At 42.4% G+C, this 21586-nt stretch overlaps 1 protein-coding gene and 1 non-coding gene across 12 annotated transcripts in view; both read left to right on the top strand.

Annotated features, from left to right (window-relative positions):
* ST7 (suppression of tumorigenicity 7) overlaps positions 1-21586 on the top strand; it is a 255129-nt gene that overhangs the window by 223961 nt on the left and 9582 nt on the right. For all 11 annotated transcript variants that reach the window (XM_012533037.3, XM_004269855.3, XM_012533039.2 and 8 more), the window contains 2 exons: positions 10833-10983; positions 20454-20546. In XM_012533037.3, coding sequence (XP_012388491.1) covers positions 10833-10983; positions 20454-20546 — 244 coding nt within the window. The remainder of the gene's footprint in view (positions 1-10832; positions 10984-20453; positions 20547-21586) is intronic.
* On the top strand, positions 7842-7948 carry LOC117201370 (U6 spliceosomal RNA). The gene has a single exon (XR_004483390.1). It is a non-coding gene; the product is annotated as a U6 spliceosomal RNA (small nuclear RNA).

Raw genomic sequence — 21586 nt, 5'->3', positions numbered from 1 at the left:
TTTAAGACTAAATAATATTCCATTGTGTGTGTGTGTGTGTGTGTGTGTGTATATATCACATTTTCTTTATTCATGCTTTCGTTGATGGAAATTTAGGTTGTTTCCACTTCTCAGCTATTGTGAACATGGGAGTGTAAATATCTCTTCAGGATTCTGTTTTCAGTTCTTTTAGATGAATCCCCAGAAGTGTGATTGCTGGATCATGTTTTTAATTTTTTGAGGGGTCTTCATATCGGCTGCACCATTTTACATTCCCCCAACAGTGCACAGGAGTTCTAGTTTCTCCACTTCCTTGCTAACACTTGTCATATTCTATTTTTTTGATAGTGGCCATCCTAACATGTGTGAGGTGATATCTTAATGTGGTTTTGATTTACATTTCCCTGATGATCTGTGATGTTACCTTTTCATGTACCTGTTGATCATTGTATGTCTTCTTTCAAAAAATGGCATTTCAAGTCCTTTGCTCACTCTTAAATCAGGTTATTTTTAAACATTGAGTTGGAAGAGTTCCTTATTTATTTGGATATTAACTCCTTTTCAGCTACGGTTTACAGATATTTTCTCCCATTTCATAGGTTTCCTTTTCACTCTGTTGATTGTTTCCTTCACTGTGCAGAAGCTTTTTATTTCGATGTAGTCCCACTTGTCTACTTTTGCTTTTGTTGCCAGTGCTTTTGGTATCATATCCAAGCAATCATTGCCAAGACCAGTGTTAGGAATTTTTTTCACCTATGTTTAACTCTTAATGCATTTTGAGTTGATTTTTGCCTGTGGGGTAAGATATGGGTCCAGTTTGATTCTTCTGCATGTGGATACCTAGTTTTTCCAGCAACATTTGTTGAAGAGAATGATTTGGTTCTTGCATCCTCTAATTGTAGACATCAGGTTGTGGTCAACGCCAGTAGTGAACCTCTTTGGGCATAAAGATTTTTTGGTCTTTAAGATTATTTTCTTAGGATAAATTTACAGAATGAGAATGACTGAGTAACATGTAGAAGCACTTCAGGGTTCTTGATATTTACTGCCAAGTTGCTTACCAAAAAAATTGTAGCAGTTTACACTCCCATCAGCTGGTGACTCCTACTTTTCCATTTCCTCACACCTTCGCCAGCATTTAGCAGTTTGTCTAAAAACAAAAACGAAACAGAGAGAGTGAGAGAAGGAGAAAAAAATTATGATTTTATTAAGTACAGCTGGAATTCTGTTCTTTTAGTTTGCATTCCTTTGCCACTACTAGTAACGTGGAACATTTTCAGCCATGTGCGTGTCTGAATTGTTAGGCCAAGTATGTAGAGTTCCTATTATTACTGAGAAAGCATTAATTACAATGATGGTGCAAAGGGTACCAACATAAAGGTAGGCAGACCTATCAAGTATTATTGAAAGAGTTCAAAAGTGTTCAAAACAAGGACACCCACTTCCTGTCCATGGGACCAGAGGGAAGTATGGGAGGGAGGAGTTAATTAGCTCCCTGCCTGTTCCTATTTTGCTAAAATGGGGATAAGAGTTAAGTCTTCATAAGGTTGTTGAAAAGTAAGTGGAATTACACTGTGTAACTCGTTCAGTGCGTAGTAGGTGCACGATACGTGCTGGCCCTTTCATCGCCGCTTTGCTTGTACCTTCAGCTCTATTTCTGCACTTGCATGCTGGGTGGAAGTAGGGGCTGCCTAGAAACATGCCTTAATGGTACTTCTTGGACCACCCTAGTCTGAAGAAGGATAACCAGAGAGTGTAACGGTGGCACTACAGGGCCCTGACCTGGAGTACCCACAGGTTCTCCTCAGGCCTCCAGATTTGAGAGGAGGCTCTAGCGCGTTCTGGCTGCAGCTGTTGTCTTGAGGGATTTCCAGTTTGTAACTGCTGGCTAAGTCCTCTGCTGATTAAGAGGTGCCCGTTTCTGACCTCTGCCTTGTATTCTTGTTCTAGCATAGCCACTCCTGCTTCCGCCACCAAAAAAAAAAAAAAAACCCACACAAAACAGGAACGACAAACTAATTAATAACGATTTATTATTTTTAAAGCAATAAACAGGTTTTCCCTCCTAACGCAATCTTATGTGAAACCCCAATGAACAAAGTAATTAAAAGTAGAACCACTGTGATGAAACTGGAATGAGAAGGCTGGAAGCCCTGCAACCCCAACGCACCTCTGCATACAGAGAGAAGCCTGTGAGCCCTGACCACCACCACAGGAAAACCCCCAGCTTGCGAGGTCCCACGCATAGAACAGGAGGCCCTACACCCATGCTGAGCCCCAGCTTCTTGGGATGCTTGGGTGTTGTGGGTGGAGCTATCAAGGGAGAGAAATCAAGAAAGATCACCAGCACCCATGGGGAAAAGCTTTCTTCTTCATCTTGCCTAAAATCCCGGCACTATTGAACCTCGCGCTCATCTTACTGGGCCCACCCAGGGACCTGCAGGGGGTGCAGTTGGCACCCTGAGGGTGCTGGCGGAAGGGGGCTCACCATGCTCCTAAAGCTTATTTACCAACAGAGCAGCCTGAGCTTGACAGAATATTGGGGTGAAGATCTAGTTTTTAAATTATATCAGAGTATGGAGAGAAAGTCGTGAGAAAAATGGAGAGCAAAGAATGAAGAATGTTATGACAGAAATGCATTCCCATTAAAAATTTGCATTTTTTTTAAAAAAGCTCATATCATGTTAATCTAAAATTTCACGGGAATTTTGAAAGGCTCGTGGGGGAAAACATCCTGGTAAATGTATCTGCCAATGGAGTGTCCACAGGACCTTGTTATAATGATGGAAATTCTATTTCTTGCAAACACTAATGCAGGCCTCCCTTTATATCTTGGTAAAGCTGATTGACAGAGTATAAAATTGCTTTTTAATCCAATTTAGGAAACAAAATGTGTAGTGGGTTTTAACATTTAAAAATGCTTGAAGCGTGGAAGCAGAAACTCAGAATACCCTGGCAGATTGTCTGTGATATTGTATATCAATGGTATATTTCAGAAATATTATTTCAATATAAGTTGTTTTTGAATTGAGTCATGTTTTGTTCCAAAGCTTTTTTGCATTAGAGTAAGGAGAATGTATTGTGGAAATATGACCCGAAGAAAAATGAGCAGAAACCAGTTTTTAGCAATGTATCTCAGGAATAGAAAGTTTCTAAGAGGTCTCTTTCTTTAACAAAAACCCCTGTAGCTGCTCCCACCAAGGTCACTCCCGCCACGGCCTCCCCACCTCATCCTATCTCATGTCTCCTGGGCATTTGGTCCCACTGACCACTTTTTCTATCTGAGGTCATCTTGGCTCCTTGCCACCTTCTCCTGGGCCACTCCTGCCTCTCTGAGCACTCGTTGCCTGCAGCGCTTCCTCCCTGCTCACCCTCAGGTTGGTTCTCCTTTCCTGCTTGCAGCCCTCCCGGGAGACCTCATGCGCTGCCCCTGCCTCAGCCTCTCCCCGCACACCCTGTCTCCAGCTGCTCTCCCAGGCTCCAGACCTGCACACCTTCACTCCTCACTGCAGGCAGAGAAGTCTGGCAGACACGACAGCTGCCAAGCCTTTTCCTCCTCTGGTGTCTTCATCTTAGCTAATGATCTCACATTATTCTAGTTTCCTAAACTAGAAATGTCACCGTGACCTTTGATTCCTTCTCCTGCCCTCAGATTCAGCCAGGCACCATGTCCAGGGGAAGTCCCCATCCTCGGTTTCATCACCCCTCACTCGGACCGTGACAGGAACTTTCTGACTTTGCTAACTTGAATCTCTTCCCTGTCGGGTGCTCCTACACGTGACTTGCCCATTTCTTTCAAAACCACAAACTGTACCAACTCACTTCCCGGTTGCCTACTGCAGAGGTTTTCAAACTGTCTCCCTAGGAGCCATAAGGGTCTTCAGTCTTCTTGTGGGTCCCTCCCCCAAGATCCCCAGAGTTTTGTTTTACGTCACTTGCACATTCTGTTTGATATTTCCTTTTTTTCCTTTGAACAAATTTGTTGGTGTCTCAAAGTTTGAAAACCACGGAATAACTCCGGGTGAAGGTCACACTCTGGAGCATAGCATGCAAGGCCTTCTACAACCACTTTTCCTGCTTCACTCCCTCGGAGAGTAGCATAACACCTGAGTTCCGGCGCAGGTTCCATCACATACAACTTGTGCAACCCAGGATGAGCTATTTAACTTCCCAAAGCGTCCATTTTTCCATCTGTAAACTAGGGATAATACTATCAGCTCCCTCACAGAGCTGTAAGGGGTTCCTGAGATAAGAAGCTTGACGCACGTTAGTGCTTCATCAGTGTTGGCAATTCCTGTCGTGTTAGTACTCAAGCACCTGAAGATTGCAAGCCCAGTGTGTCCTCTGATGCTTTGGTGCCCAGCCTTGCAGTGGCTTCTGCCTCCCCTCATCTTTACAGGTAAACCTTTGTTTATTTAGTGAGACTGACTCATTTTTTCTGTGAAGCTGTCCCAGAGATAATGCTCCCCGTTTGCTTCCTGAGTACTAAGTATAGACCTCTTACTAAGGCAGTCACCATGTTGAATTTTATCGTTTCTTTGTACACGTATGCGTGCGCACACACACACTCCTACAAAGATTAGGGATTAGCAAGGTAGTTACCTGACCTGATCATGTCCGTGCCCTTCAGGTGAACTGTGGATGCGTCATATCTGTGCCCTTGGGGTAGACTGCGGGTGCTCCCACAGAAGATCGTTAGAGAGCACTGTGGCCACTGCTGTATCTGTGCCCTTGGGGGACACTACGGCACTCCCATATCTTTCTTTGGGATATACTGTGAACACACCCATATTTTTTGAATGAAGCAAAGTAACTGATGAATAGGTAAGTGAACCAGCAAGAAACAGTTACCTTGAGAAGAGGACCCCTGAGTGGTACTACAGATCACCAGGCTGAATTTGGCATTTCAGCTTTGCTTTGTGTTTGTCTCCATATTGGTCAGCTGGTGACTCTGCTGGCAGCCCGTTCTCTTCAGCTGAACTGCTACTACTATAAAATCGCTGAAGTATTTTACCTAGAAACAGACTCAATCATCTGTGGGACACACATACACAAGAAGTATAACTTACCTCCACAGTAATTTAAATACTTCATTTTTTTGTTTGTTAACAAAAATAGCTACTATTTAGTGAATACTTATGTGCCAGGAGCCATGTGAATGCTTTACAAATATTATCCTGTGTAATATTCAAAAGTTAAAACAGCAAGATGGGTATTTTTATTTTTCTGTTTTAACAGATGAGCAACCTGAGGTTGAAAGAAATTAAATAACTTGTCCAAGGTCTCTTAGCGGAATAGTAGAGACAGGATTCAAACAGTGATGCAAAGGGGCAGAGGGCAGATGAGGGGAGGGGGCCAGGGCCGGGGGACTGTGCATCTCAGGCTTCATCGCAGCGTGGCCTGAGCGAGCCGAGCTTCCTGCGTCATTTTTGTCCTATTCCAGCGTGCGTCTTACTGAGTCCAGGGTGTGGACAGCATTGAAACTCAGAATATGTAGCATGTCTTCCAAGTAGCACTAGCTGTATTCTCTGAACCCTTTACTGATGTTTTAAAAACATCTTTTCTGGGCTCACAGCCTCTTTCAGAGCCAGTTGCACCAAAGCACTGTACACATATGAAAAATTGCTCTCTCTGGTTATCTTGTTTGTTTGCGTGGTTTGCTGTTTACGTTCTTGATGCAAGTCTAGAAAATAGTTTTGTATTTTATATATATATATATATATATACACACACACACGCACATATATATATAGACAGAAAAAATATTAAAATGCTTATTATAGAAAACTTGGAAAGCATAGAAAAAGCACAAAAGAAATTAATCTTCCATAAAATCAAACATTTTGCCACCATTCACATTCAATCTGTGACCTTCCAATGCTTTTAACGCCTACATGTACATTTGTATTACCCAAATCATAATCTGTACGATACACTTGGTCTTTTCCTTCATGATATGTCAGGAACATGTCCTCATGCTAGTAAATATTCTTCTACTACCTGATTTTGGGGAGCAATTTGATAGCTATCATCTAAATGTACTGTTGTTTAATTAATCTGTTCTTTCTCGTTTTGTTTATTCCTGTATTTTTGCCAGTGATTTTCATATGACATCTGCTGTTGTCGGTATTGAAATCCTAAAAGGGGGTATGGATTTTTTGGCATTAATGTCTGTGTGAAGGATAACTTTGGGATCATGTTCACTCTAATTATTATAGAATTTTAAGATCTTAACAGAAGAGACTTGAGCAGTCACGTGTGGTAGCCTGTGACAGGGCGCATCTCTCCTGACAGGTGAGCCGGCCTCTGCTCACAGACCTCCATAAGTAGGCACTACTCAGCTCCTCTTTGCCTGTTCTAACGTTATATGTTCCCATCTTGGGCATAGGAACTAGATTCTGACACAAATAGATTTTGAAAAGTTCCTTCCGAAACCTTTAGAAGCCTTGCTTCAAGATCAATGTGATTTGAGAATCTGGGAAGGAAGTTAGAGGCAGGATGGCAAGCAAGATAGCACAGGATGCTGGCTTAGCGAATAGAAGCCAAGTAACTATTGCAGACAGGCAGGGAGTGTTCTCTGATTTGCAAGCTACAGTTATTCTAATTGATTTCTGCATACTTGTGGATAGGGATCTGCCCTCTTCCATTTATTTTTCTCTCAACAAGTAAGATGTGAAATGTTGCTCCATGCCTTTCTAATTTAAATGTTGCACATGTTGAGAACCGATCTTGCCAGCCATTTTAAGCCTGGCCAGGAACCTAACACATTGTTGTTATTAGCCTTCATTATTTGGTTAGAGCCAACATTTTGTTTGGAACTATGCTGCAGTATAAATCTCCTTTATAGACATAACCTATTTCTGCCATAAAGTAGATGCGATGAGAAGGCCGCTGAGTTTCCTTGGTGAGTTGCTCTAGTTAGTCTCACGAGGCTGCTGAGGCCAGGGGATGCTCATTTTGAGAGAGTTCTTGGGAAATGAGATTCATGTTCTTGAGGACTTATAATTGAGCTGAGGAGAAGGACACATGGATAGCTAATCTAAGGTGGTTTGTGAAAAGTACACATGTACAAAGATCAGAGGGAGCTTAGGGGAGAAACAGAGCATTACCTCACGGCTCACATTGGGTGGCTGTGGACGACGTCCTTGAAGCCATATGCACCACGTTCAGTCTGAGTAAACCATCTGTCTCACACACATGTGCACTATTGCTTTCCAAATATTATGTAGATGCCCTGGTGGCCTACAATACTTTTGAACGAATTCTTGTATCATTACTATTTATTGTATAACTATTTGCCATGCTGTGTATTTTTGATCAGTAGATTCTACACTTACAGTTTCTATCATGGGCATCTGTGAAATTTTTTCATGTTAAAAATTGTTTCCGTTACTTCAGGGTTAGAAACTTCCACTGTCTGAAGCAGTGCTGTCCACTAGGACCTTCTGTGATCATAGAAATGTCTCTGCATTGTCCAGTAGGGTAGTCATTAACTCCATATAGCACTCGAGGACTTGAAATACGACTAGTGGGACTGAGGAGCTGAATTTTTAATTTTATTTGATTTTAATTGATTTAAACTTAAATAGACACACATTAAATAGAGGCTACCGTATTGGACAACACAGATCTAACATATCCCTTTGTAGATAATTTTCTAAAAATCCTCCCTCTTTCCCCAAGTTTCCTCTGCCACGCCCCTTCCTAGTTTGTTTAGACTTCTACCCACATGTGGGTGGCTGCCAGGCCCACTTCTTCTCAGGTGCTCCTTTTCCTGAATGTTTCTTAGCCCAAGAGAAGAGTTCTCTCACAGATGTGACTTTGAAAGCCTTTCCTAAATCATAGAAATGAAAAGGAACGGTGTGCTCGCTTTGGCAGCACATATACTAAAATTGGAATGATACAGAGAAGATTAGCATGGCCCCTGCACAAGGATGACATGCAAATTCGTGGACCATTCCATATTTTTGAGGGCGTGAAGAAAAGGGAACCCTCTTGCACTGTTGGTGGGAATGTAAATTGATACAGCCACTATGGAGAACAGTGTGGAGGTTCCCTAAAAAACTAAAAATACAGCTACCATACAACCCAGCAATCTCACTACTGGGCATATACCCTGAGAAAACCATAATTCAAAAAGAGTCATGTACCACAATGTTCATTGCAGCTCTATTTACAATAGCCAGGACATGGAAGCAACCTAAGTGTCCATCGGCAGATGAATGGATAAAGAAGATGTGGCACACGTATACAACGGAATAGTACTTAGCCATAAAAAGGAACAAAATTGAGTTATTTGTAATGAGGTGGATGGACCTAGAGTCTGTCATACAGAGTGAAGTAAGTCAGAAAGAGAAAAACAAATACTGTATGCTAACTCACATATATGGAATCTAAAAAAAACGGTACTGATGAATCTAGTGGCAGGGCAGGAATAAAGACACAGGTGAAGAGAACGGGCTTGAGGACACAGCGGGGGAAGGGGAAGCTGGGATGAAGTGAGAGAGTGGCATGGACATATATACACTACCAAATGTAAAATAGATAGCTAGTGGGAAGCAGCCACATAGCACAGGGAGATCATCTCGGTGCTTTGTGACCACCTAGAGGGGTGGGATAGGGAGGGTGGGAGGGAGACGCAAGAGGGGGGAGAAATGGGGATATATGTATACGTATAGCTGATTCACTTTGTTGTATAGCAGAAACTAACACAACATTGTAAAGCAATTATACTCCAATAAAGAGACATAAAAAAAAGTTGACTATTTGGTAGGCTATAAATAATTATTAGAAACTCAGAAGTCAAAATCTTGTTCTAGGGCACTCATTAAGCAAGAAATTTTCCCTTTCCTTTGTTATCCTGATGATTATTAAAAACAATTAATAGAGTTCATAGCATTTTACAAGTTATGACTCTTGGGGCCTTCTAAAATCATCGTGGGCAGTAGCGGAAGCCATGACATAAAGGCTTCTATTAAGGTAAAATCACAAGACGATATGTTTCTGAACATAAAATTCTACCTTATATTTATATATTTATTATATCAATAGATACAGTGCTAGTTGGATTACTAGGTAATTCAAAGTCGTTATTTTTCCTAAAAGATTTTTGTCATTCACTGTTTCAAAACAAGATGAAGGAAGAAGGCAGTAACATGTAGAATTCAAAAAAGCACATGAACTCGTGCTTGAGGACCTCCCATCAAAATAATGAACACCAGGGCTTCCCTGATGGCGCAGTGGTTGAGAGTCCGCCTGCTGATGCAGGGGACATGGGTTCGTGCCTCGGTCCGGGGGGATCCCACATGCCGCCCAGCGGCTGGGCCCGTGAGCCATGGCTGCTGAGCCTGCGCGTCCGGAGCCTGTGCTCCGCAACAGGAGAGGCCACGGCAGTGAGAGGCCCGCGTACTGCAAAAAAATAATAATAATGATGAACACCTTTCATGGACCAGCCTGGGAAGAGGTCTTACTATCGAGGAGGGCCTTCAAGTCCACCGGCTCCGCAAGTGTGAGGGCTGCACGGCTGCTCTCCGCTGCTCTCGGGGTGGGCTCTCATTTCCTGCTCTTCCTGCTTTGAGGCCTAAGGCTTGGAGCTTTCTTCAGATAATCAGACCCAGAGCAAGGAAAGTTTCATTTGCTGAACCAAGAGGCCGGAATGTGTCCACCCGGCTCTTGCTGGGCGGTGCGCCCCGATGCCAAGCATGCCAACAGGAGAGGAAACTTAAAGGCCACTGCACCCCACGTGCCCAGTGTATGAACCCACAGCAAGATGAGAGTGAAACATTGATGGGTGTCTTGTGACCTCCATTCTGTGGATCTGGATTCTTCCACTCTTCCCCCTCTTTCATAAATTTAAAATTGTTGGACATCTCTTCTCATAGCACCTCCTTTCACTGTATTTGTGCTGTTTTCATGAAACACGTACCTCTGTGGTCTGCTAATCTCCATTTTACAGGAGATGACTGGGTTGTTGTGACAGTGGTTGTTGGTGGTGAGGTGTGTGTGTATGTGTGTGTGTGTGTGTGTGTTGGGAACGAACCCGGAGGGGAGGTGGTGAAGAGTGGAGCTCGGGGAACGCCAGCTGGCAAAGACAAGTGAGCATCTGCAAATATAAAATACAGGCCTGAATTTGCTTCCCTTTCTATTCTGTAGTAAACACGAAAGAGTACAAAGGGAAACTTAGTCTGCTGTGAGCCCCCAGGAAGAATATCCATTCTTGCCCTGCGCTCCTGAGACCCTTGCAGTGTTTCGGAAAGGAGCCGAAAGAACAGTGTGGTTTGGGGTCTGTACTGCTCCCCTCCCTTGGGTCTTCCTGTGCCCAGGCTGCCACCCCTCTTCCTCCAGCACCTGAGCAGCTATGGGTGACCCTTTCTGCAGGACTAGGGCCTTCTCCTTGATAGATCTGTGAGGAAAACCTAACGGGCAGTGCTAATCATCCTCAGGTCTCTCCAGTGTGGTTGGTTTAGTCATATGAAACTTCTTAACCTTCATGTGTTTGTTTCATGTATTTTCGTTCTGGTTACAAGATTATACCAACTTATTGTGTCTTCTAAATTTTCCTTTTTGCTGTTTGAGTCTGTATATGTATATATATATTTCTTTGATTAGAATATCTTAGCCTGAAAGCCTCTGATGTTCACTGTAGGAAACTAGTACAAGGCTAATTACCTGCCAGCAAACTTTGCATTGCTGGATGTTTCAGTAATTGCCTTCAAATGTAGTGATGAGGTTGCAGGTTTGATGAAATGCTTACGAGCGGCGGCTTTAGGGAAATCAACCTCTCCATTTTCCATTCTGAATTCCAAATTACTGTGTATTAACACATCTGTCTCCTGCCTTTTTTTTTATTTCAGTACCTACTAGAAATGAAAAGCTTAATCCTGCCCCCAGAACATATCCTGAAGAGAGGGGACAGTGAAGCAATAGCATATGCGTTCTTTCATCTGGCACACTGGAAGAGGGTAGAAGGGGCTTTGAATCTTCTGCATTGTACGTGGGAAGGCAGTAAGTAATTTTCTTTCTTTGAAATGTTTTTAAAGCATGAAAAGATGCTAAAACTGTTTTTACCCTGAGTGTTCACGGTGAGTGATGGAGATTTGCATATCTATAGCTCTCCTTCTCTGTGATATTCCATCACCAAGAGATGGTTAATTACTCAGGCTCTCTAGTTTCCCAGTGGTGGCGGGTGTTACTGTGGTGATCCCATCTCTGCAGCTCAAAAAGGCGAGTTTATACAGTGGATGGGGTGAGTCTGGGCTATCCTGGCAGAGGAGCATTTTACAGCTGGAAAACCCTCTTTGGAGACCTGGACAGCCCCTCGGCACCATGGGAACCTTTGGCGTGGGGTCAGGCCTCGTGCTGGGCTCTGATGACCACTTCTGGATGGCCTTTCTGGGAGGGTTGGCTGAAGAGCCGCAGTTATCCTCCAGGAGAGCTGGGTTAGCCAAACACAAACGAGCAGCGGTTACGCCTGCTTCAGAACAAGAGCAGTGGCCGCTGGACTCCAGTATGGTGGCAGGTGTAGCATTGTGCGTTAAGGGATAAATGCCTGTTAGATGGATGTGGGGATAAACTGATCTGAGCACGAGCTGGGCACCGTCATTCCGTGTAAGGAGAAGCGGCTCCAACGGTGGGTGAGACGTGCTCCCTGCCCTGGAGAAGCATTTCATCCAGTTGGGAGGAGTCATCAGCAGCATGTAACAGCTGCCCAGTGATTCTTCAGACAGGAGAGGCCTATGGGGTGGAGCAGTCATGGTTAACCTTATGGGTCATATGAGATTTGAACCAAGCCTTGAAGAACTGGGACGGTATTATAAGCAAGGACACTGTGAACAAATGCTAAGCGGTGGGGCTGTTGGGGAGAATGAAAATTAAGGAAAAAGGCTCAAGATTGTGGATTATTGGACCACATATATATTGACACTCAGTTATCATTAACTTAAGCAAAACAAACACAACATGTAGCATGGGTTTTTTATTCCCCCCTCTCATGGGGAAAAGAAATATTAGAGTCTTCAGATAATTTTTCCTTAGTTCACTCCTACTCTGATTAGCCTCACAAATGAATGTCTTTTTAATTCCTTTCACTGTTTATCTTTGCTCCTTCCATTTTCATTTTGCTAATCTTCTGCTCTTCCCTTTTCCTGCCCTTCCCTAACCCAGCAGGAATCTAAACTGGTGCAGGAAGGGAGGGGGGGCAGCCGAATGAGATGGAGTAAAAGTAACTTGACAGGGGACTCAGGTTGATTGAAAGTTTTTTGTTTAGTTGTTTTGAAAACATTTCTTTAGAGAATTGATAGCGGGTCAAGTTAAATCATTTACTATTTATAACTTGAGGGATATCGACTTGATCGATGTTTCTACCCCTACTCTGTAAGTGTGGTAACATACTCCAGGTGTCCTGGTCCCGCTATTTGGATATGTTAAGACAGCACACTCTGCTCAGGGTGTGTGTGGACATGTATGCAGTCCCCTCTGGCTTGGGCTTCTTGTTGCATTTAAAGTGTTCTATCCAGATGAGACAAAAGGAATTTTTATTTAAACATGAGAAAGAGACAGAAAAAGCCCAGCAAGAATAAACATGAGAGGCCTCACCTAGTGTTAGTCGTGGTAAAATTAAATGGACAAACTGACTTAACCAAATAAGAATGTATTTATAGATCGGTACCTTGGAAACATAGTAATAGAAGCTTATTGATTGGATCTAATTGATAAGAAAGTTACCAGTCCTATAGAAAAGGTCAAAAGCGGGTGGGCAGAAGTGATGAAGACACAGTGTCAGGAATGGCATAACTATTAAAAAAAAACCATGAGGAAATTCTGTTTGGAAATTAGTTACCCATATAATCATGTAACAATAGGGAGATGCTCTGGAACAACTGGGAAGGACAGTGAGATTGTGAGAAATGTGAAGTGACATAGTGAACCCCACATCAAGCAGTGTAGTACCTCTGAGGGGATGTAATTACCTCTTTATTAGAATAAAAAGAAGGGGTGAGTTTTTTGTTTTGTTTTTGTTTGTTTATTTGGTTTGGTTTTTTTAAACATCTTTATTAGAGTATAATTGCTTTACAATGGTGTGTCAGTTTCTGCTTTATAACAAAGTGAATCAGTTATACATATACATATATCCCCATATCTCTTCCCTCTTGCATCTCCCTCCTCCCACTCTCCCTATCCCACCCCTCTAGGTGGTCACAATGCACCGAGCTGATCTCCCTGTGCTATGTGGCTGCTTCCCACTAGCTATCTATTTTACGTTTGGTAGTGTATGTATGTCCATGCCACTTTCTCACTTTGTCCCAGCTTACCCTTCCCCCTCCCCGTATCCTCAAGTCCGTTCTCTAGTAGGTAGGGGTGAGTTTTTAGACATAAAACAGTGTGGCAAGGTAGTCAGGGGCCTATAGGAAAGATAAATTCAGCATCTGATCCTTACAGATAATTAAGAACCAGGAAGTTACGCTGCTGTTCAGTTTTCAAAAAGAGAGCCATACCATTCAGTTTTAGAAAGAAAAGAGAACCATGAGAGTGCTTACCAGGTGCTAACTACCTTGGAGGATCCCAAGAACCTTGAAGAGTGTTTGTGTAACAGTGTAATTCACAGAGGGTTTGTATTGCCATCATTTCATGGACTCCTGATAAATTTCTGAGTTAGGCAGGACAGAGGTGGCCATCTTAGTTGATCAAGAGAGGAACAGGTTCATTGAGGTGAGTACCTTGTTGAACGTCCTGCCAGCACTGTTGGCAGAGCCAGGTTCACTTTTTCTTCACTGCTCTTTCCTATAATACCAGCTATTTAGGCCTTTCCTGAATTGATTAAGGATAAGAGGATCAGCCATCTCTGAAACATTTGTTTAGAAGCCATAAATTTACACCACTGCTTACAGTCTGGGGTATACCTATGCCCTTTCTAGTGTTTTGAAAGTTAATCATTCTATATAAAATTATATTTTTGTTGTTAAATATTGACGTAAACATTTTAACTATAGAATGAGCCAATTCTATAAAAAAATACATTCTATATATAAACAAAGGTAAGAGACTGGAAATAAATACATCTTTAAGTAGATTTTAAGTGATTTGGTTTTTTCTTCCTATTTGTATTTTTCAAACTTTCTACAACAAGCATATATGTTTTCTACAGGCATAAATATGCATGTGTATATATGTGTATGTGTATATATATGTATATGCATGTACTTAGAAAAATAATCTTTCATTACAAACAGTTTTGGTCTTTTTTCAAAAACAGAGCTATAAATCTGTCCTGCAATTCAGAAGAAAGAATTACCACTCCAACTTTAGACAATTGTGTGTAATTGGTTGACAAAACTTCTAGATTTGTGTCCATTCTAAGTTAAATGGAGGCATCAGGGCTCTGGATTTTAAATCAAAAGGGCTTGGATTAGAATTCTGACTTAGCTACCTATTAACTGGTATTAACTTACCCATTTTTTGAAAACTGTGAAGCGCTGAAGATACTGAATGCCATCACCCCATCCCAGATTGGTGGGCTTCAGGGCAGTTGCCCTCAGGGCGGCTACAGTACCAGAACCTCTCCCTCTCCCTCTGAGGTCAGTGGGGCTCCCGTAGACGGCCTGTGCCTGAGCGCAGGAGGCTGCACTTCCTCCAGTTCACCACTGGGTGCCGCATTTTGACATCTCCAGCCTCAGGGTCTAGGTTTTTGCCTTTAAATCATTTCTTTCTTCATTCTGAAATTTAAGGCCATTCCCCAACTCCCTTCCAGTTTCCCCTTTTCATTAGAAAGATAATTCAGGGAGGAAGGTAACAGTGCCTCATTTCACCATGTTCCATGTTAAAAGTGAGTATTCTTTTAAAAAGTCAGTTTATCTTTTAGAAAAAATTTTAAAAGCCTGACTTATGTCAAAAGTGTTAGTTAGGGGTAGGGATGAGGTATATTTTTCTTTGATTTTTTATGAGTTTATTATGTTGGAGCATTAGTCATCTTGTGGAATTAAGTGAGTTTCCCACCAATCAGGCTGAAATAACTCACATTTTTGTTAAAACCCCAAAGTCCAGCTGATGCATGGCAGAGATTGTTTGGGTTTGAAACATATGGTGGTTAAAAAAAAAAACAGAGTCCTCAACCACAAATACATCAGCATTTCAAAGGTTTGTAAAATATTTGATTCATCACTGTCCCAGCCCCTGAAATTACACAATATGTTCCTCAAAATCAAGATAATGAAGAAATGGGGAAAGTTTTAATTTATAAGGTTTAAAAACATGTTTCTTAATTCATTACACAGCTGTCACATTATCTTAATTATATTTATTTTAAACACTGTAGGTTCTGGTTACGCTCACACACGTGCACACACACGACTGCAAGTGTGTGTTGAATGTAAAAGCCATATATGAATGAGAGATCTCGTTGGAATTGTGTATTATTTACAATGGTATCGCGCCTTATGGGGCCCTATTTTAAATGGCACATCTTCTATTTTACCTGTATTAAATACTGATGTGGCCTTATCTCCCTTCTACCTTGATCTTTTCAGGGCTCTGTTTTGGCTGTATTTATTTTGTAAAGCAGAATAGTCTGCTGACCACAGCTGTGAACTTTAAGGTTTAATTTTCAGGTTCTATATATCAGAAGGCTAGAGTGCCATGGGGTAAATCGCTTAGCTTTTCTTTGTTTCCATTTTTTCCACTTGATCAAGTAAGACTCTTTATTTTCTTTTTGGAGATTTTTTTTTTCCAAAGAATTCACTAAATAATGTATAAGATTTGAAGGTGGTGTTTTTTAGGGGGACTAGGCAAAGTATTTCCTTTGAGAGGAGAAAATGGTCCATTGTTGAAGCAAAGGATGAGATTCTGATTCTAATTTATTCTCTTTGAACCTGATGGTAAATGCTACTTGCTGTAAGATGTGGTCCTTAGGGCATTTCCTCTAACCAAACCTTTCCTCCAAAAGCCTGGCACCTTTGGGACTGCTAAAGAGAAATTCTTCCACCCCTCACCCCATAGATCTAAGGCTAAATTTTATAATTTAGGAGAAAACAATGGCCAGCTGAAGTCCCTGGCCGTAGCCAACTTAACACTAGTAGCCGGACTCCAAATATTATTCAGCGCTTCCCCACCTACTGCCCAGTAGGACCAAGCTTGCTCCTTTCAGTTATTCAGTTTTGAGCCGCTGACCGTACTTTGGATCCACTGGGGTTTTTAAAGGGAAAAATTCTGTCTCTGCCCTATTGTGCATTAACTTATTCATTCCTTTATTCAATTAACATTTATTGAGTCCTTCCTTTGTGCCAGGCATTCTTTTGGGGATACCAAGATGAGTCAGACTCTGAAACGCTTTGAGAGAAACATTAGTGTGTGTGTGTGTGTGTGTGTGTATACACATATTCTCACAGATACATACACACACATGTATAATATATAGTGTGGATACAAGCAGTGGAAGCAGGAACAGAGTGTTATAGAGTGTTGCAGGTCACTAACAAATTAGTGAATCTGCTATAAAACTCTAGAAGTTTTCTTCAGAATTGGAATGGAGCATCATGTAATCTAACCAAAGGAAAGTGGTTTTCCCAAGGCCATATAAGTAGATAGTGAAAAAACGTGGATCAGAACCCAAGCTTTTGACTTCTGAATTTTCCTTATTGTGCCCAAAGTCTCACAAAAGACAAAGAGCCTTTATGGCCAGTTGCCCACATTACAGTCAAAAGTGAGAACATAAAATGTGTATTTTGATGAAAGTTTTCTGTTCTATCATTTGCACTTCTAATTGTTCAGAAACAAGCAGCATTTTTACCTATGAGCTAGAGTATGACCTGTTAGAGAAAGGAGGAACTTGGGGTTAGTGGAAAGGCACAGTAAAGAGAAAACTAACTTTCATTGAGCAGTCAGGCGCTATGTGTGGACACGTTGACCTCCGCTGTCACACTTAGTCCCTTTAACAGCCTCTCGAGGTCCTTGGTGTTGCCATTTTTACGGCCGAAGAGACTGGACACAGATTAATGACCCACCCAAAGTCATACAGTTGTCAGCCTTGTCAAGTTTGACTCATCCTGAGCTGTCACCTCCACCACTCCCCCATTAGGTATGGGCTATCACAGGGGGACTTTCACTCTTGTTTTCATGATTATTGGCTCATCTGTTTCCCACCCTGGGTGGTCAGCTCCATCAGTGCAGGGGCAGTGCATACTTGGCTCACCTTTCTATCGCTGCTGCATGAGGAAGGCACTCAACATTTTGACCACGTAGAGCTGGGATTCAAACTCAGTTCTTGCTATTGCAAGGGGTCTGTATAAAGTTCTCTGAGATCCTCTTTGAAAAGGCAACATAGACAAACAAAGTATCAAACATTACCTTCTATCCTTGTCTACATTGTGGACAGGATGAGAGCACATTAGAAGTCACTGGGGAAATCAGGAATTAATTTGTTCATGTAACCATCCTTCTGTTCATTCTTTGGTTCTGTTGATTCTTTCTCCAGTATTGGTCGAGTCTCTGATTGGCACAGCACTGCTAGGCTTGGTGCCTAGAAAACGTGTCTGGGCAGGGGTGGAAAGCAGCTGTGTAACGCATCACATGTCATTGTGGAGAGCCTGCTGTGTTCATTAAGTAGTTCCCAGTTTCATTTTGCCTCTCCCACAAAGGCACAATAGAAACCAAGGTAGGGGAGGGGATGGCACAACAGGAAAATGCAACAATGCCACTTGTGTCCCGTGTATTAACTCTGAGTGGTCCAGGTTTTTGGTTTCGTTTTTAACCAAATACATGTACATTTTTAATTCCTCTGAAGTGTATGTTTTTTCGGACGGCGATTTTTTAGGAGGTTTTTAGTCAGTCATGAAGTAGATCAAATTCACAAAATAGTTCAAATGACCTTTTTTCCATTCTTCCTTGCCCTGCGAAATCAGCGTGTTACTGTTTGCACTTGCAAAAGTTCTGGACATTCGGCTCAAGCCACGAGGTTCTTGTGGAGCAGTGTCGTGTCTTTGCAGTGAAAGGGACCAGGCGGTGGGAGGTGAAGCTGGCCCGGCTCGTGCAGTGCCTCCTCCACTCTTTGCAGACCCCCACTGCTTATCGCACACTTTGCTGGGCCCCGCACAGCAGGGTGGACCAAGGATAGAATTGCAAACAGAAATTGTGCTTGCTTTTGTTTAGTGAAGCCAAAAGTCTTAATATTATTTTATGAACTTGATGTAAATGACAACTGACATGAGAATGAGAAATTTTAAGAGCACATAAGCGTCTTTACAGTCCCAGGGGTTGGGGGCCGAGGACAGTACAGAAAGTGTGTGTTTGTGTGTGTATTCTTTCTTGAGTCGTATATAATCATGCCTTCACCCTCTCCAAAAAGACCAGAACTGATTAGAAGGAGGAAAAGACTAACTTGATGCACAAAATTTGTATGCATGCCAAGTCCTGGAGTAGAAACTATTTGGCATCTGACTGAAAAGACACCAAGCAACCATTTGATGTCTATGGGTGAACACTCTCAAGATCTTGCACTCCTATATTTCAGTTAAAAAATTGCTCCCTGAAGTGCAAACTGACTTCAATTTTGAACAAAATTTAGCATTCAAATTTATAGCCACTTTGAAAACTGAGGGTTTATTTATATCCTATGAACCTGAACAGATTCTTAATTACAGCAGCCCAAGTGCACATGGAGAATCTGGATTTCAAAAAAAAAAAAAAAACTTCCACATAGGTTTTTCTACATTTTTGAGATGCTTTCATAGCAGCCATCATTCATGGGAAATGGTATTAAAATCCTGCCATACTGCAGTTTAAATTTAAACGCACTGCTTCCCAGTAGAGAGTTTAGTGTATCCTATAAAGGCACTAAATGGATTTTTTCGGTTTTGTAATTTTTTTCCCTTCTCTTGCAAGCCTAATTCTACCGAGAGAGATGCTGGTCCCTTTGAGTAATCTTTGTGTGTTAACAACCTGTACAGGGAACTCCTCTCTTGCTTGTTGTAATGGGCAAAAGTCATCTTGGTTTGCATGAAAGAGAAGGTCTGATTGAACTAGGGTGAGCCTTTCATTTTAAGAAGAGTTAAAGTCTGGGGTGTTTTTAATGTTTTAATCTCTGTTTAAGAGGTTTCTGTTATGAGAGGAAAATTGATAACATTTTTACCTCAGCCAACTGGCTCTGCTCTAATCCCACGTTTATAGTGATTTATATTCTCCGTGGCAATGTGCTGTAACCTCAGAGTGATACCACTGTGGTGTAGATTGACTGCATTCCAAATGCTGGAATCACATACATAATGTTTTTACTTTTAAATAATATTCAGACACCAGAATAAATACCATATGTGCACTGATGCTGGTTACAATGGAACCTTGTCATTTCTTGTGAGGGAGAACATTCTTTGTTTCTGATTTCTGTTTGAAATAAGTATGCAAAAGATAAATATGTACATTGACAGCATTTTGAGAAGGCTCAGGTAATTGCACAGCTGAGGATGTAGCTAGGAGTCCTTGAAATGTAGCATTTAAGACTGAAAAGGCTGCTGTGTTGCCACCATTCCTTTTTGACACACATGAAGGCAAGGACTGTAATCTGACATTCCCAGTGTAGGGTTTAGTTTTTATATTTTATAGCTACAGCATGCTGTAGTTACCGGACATCTGTTGAAGAAAAATTACCTCGAGTACTGTTCACAGAAACAGTGAGACTAACGTGCTGATGACCTCGTAACAGGGAGAGTAACACACGTGATAACGGGAAGGGATGGATTGATTGGAAAGTCGTAATTCAGTGTGAGACCTAATGTTATCTGATGCCACGAAACCAGAACTTACGTGGCCTGATATCATCAAAATACAGATAATCAATCTCTCCAGATCCATTTTTTCCCCACATGATGTTGAAGATTTAAAAGTTTCATAAAGTTTAGAAATACCTCCCAAGTCATGCATTTTTAGGTTCTTGTTTTCATCCATCTTGGTTGGAATTCTAATCCACCTAGACATATTTTTTAAATAGACATGCTAGAATGCCTTTCATATTTGTGCATCTGTGACACGATCCAACAAGTCAGTCCATGTTTGCTTCTTGGGGAAGCATTTCAATCCAGGTTTGTGTTATTACCATCAGGTGAGCTATATTGAATGAGTGCTTACGACGTTTTCGTAATATTTTGTAGATGAGGAAACCCTGGGCATTGGAATGGCTGGCTTTCCCTACTCCTCTGCACCCCCATTCCCACTCAGTTTTGTGAGGTTCTCCCAGAATATATAGTGTGAGGTTAATGTGTGAGGCATACCTCATAATGCATCTCTGACAGCTTATCTAGCACATGACTCAGATTTTGGGTACGTCTTGCCTCCTTTATGGGAGCTATTTGTAGAAGTGTTCAGTGTGAGACCTAATGTTTTTTATAATTTTATAATGTGAGCCATTATAAAAATGCTCAAAAGTCTCTTTGTGGACTTGAGAAGTTATGAGACAAATATTGTACCTCTAACGTATTGTCTCTCCTTTGCAGCTTTTCGGATGATCCCTTATCCCTTGGAAAAGGGGCATCTATTTTATCCTTACCCCATCTGTACAGAAACAGCAGATCGTGAGCTGCTTCCATGTGAGTCTCCCCTCCATAATCCTCCCTTTGGCTGGTGAGGGTGGTGTGCCAAAGACTGGGATGGGAAGAGGTGGAAATGATAAATGTTTATGATGTTCCTTGTCTTTTATTACTCTTCTCCCAAACCCTGTCCTCATTTGATAGCATAAGCATTAAAGTGAGTTATGTGTGTAGGTTTGGCTTCCTGCTTCTCCACGTCTCTCCAGATTCATCAAAGGGAAAGACCCGCCCAGGTCTGAAATGTAGAGGAAGAGCCATCATGTACTGGTTGGTCTGAGCGCAGAGACCCCTAGTTTGGGGCAGAGACCCCTTGTTTGGGGCAGATGCCCCTTGCTGGGCTGATCCACTGTGCGGGGCTCGGCCTGGGCTCTCCCTCTGGTCAGAGGCAGTCTGCACAGACCGGAGTCTGGAGGGGAGGCACTGGCTTCAGAGGGAGCTGCAGATGAGCCATGGGTGGGAGGGTGGCACGGGGACGCTGGCATTGTGGCCAGAGGCGGAGTCGTGGGCGGGGTGGGGCTGCCCTCTGCGGTGGTGCGGTGCTCGTCGCCGGCGGGATTTCCCGTGAGCATCTCACGGATGGCGCACAGTGAGCTGGTGTAACGTGTGCAGGGCACACGTGCAGCCTCAACCCTGTATACAGCAGGCGGCAGGCAAACCCTGCCCTCGAGGGCCTTACAAGCTAGCAGTCGGGGGGCCCACACCACACGTGGAAAGTATGATTTGGTTTACTGTAATGCAACATTGTTTTGACAATTCCAGCTAAATAGTTATTATCAAATTATACTGTGTATGAAGAGCATGTCCAGGCTGTTCCTGTGGCCCTGACTTAGGACATAATTTCCTCCCTCAGATAATACGCTCCAAATCTTGGTTGCTCTCTCTTCCCCGTCCTGTCTTCTGCCACAACCACCCTGCACCAGCCCCAGCTACGTCACATCTCATAGCTGTAACATATTTAAATGCTTTGCCAGGAGGGCCAGTATAACTGTGGAGCCCTGAGTGTTGGCAGATTGTCTAATGCCCACGTTTTTGAGCTGGTC

This window comes from Orcinus orca, chromosome 9 (genome assembly GCF_937001465.1).
Source record: "Orcinus orca chromosome 9, mOrcOrc1.1, whole genome shotgun sequence".
Classification (NCBI taxonomy): Eukaryota; Metazoa; Chordata; class Mammalia; order Artiodactyla; family Delphinidae; genus Orcinus; species Orcinus orca.
This window is presented reverse-complemented; position numbering and strand designations above follow the sequence as displayed.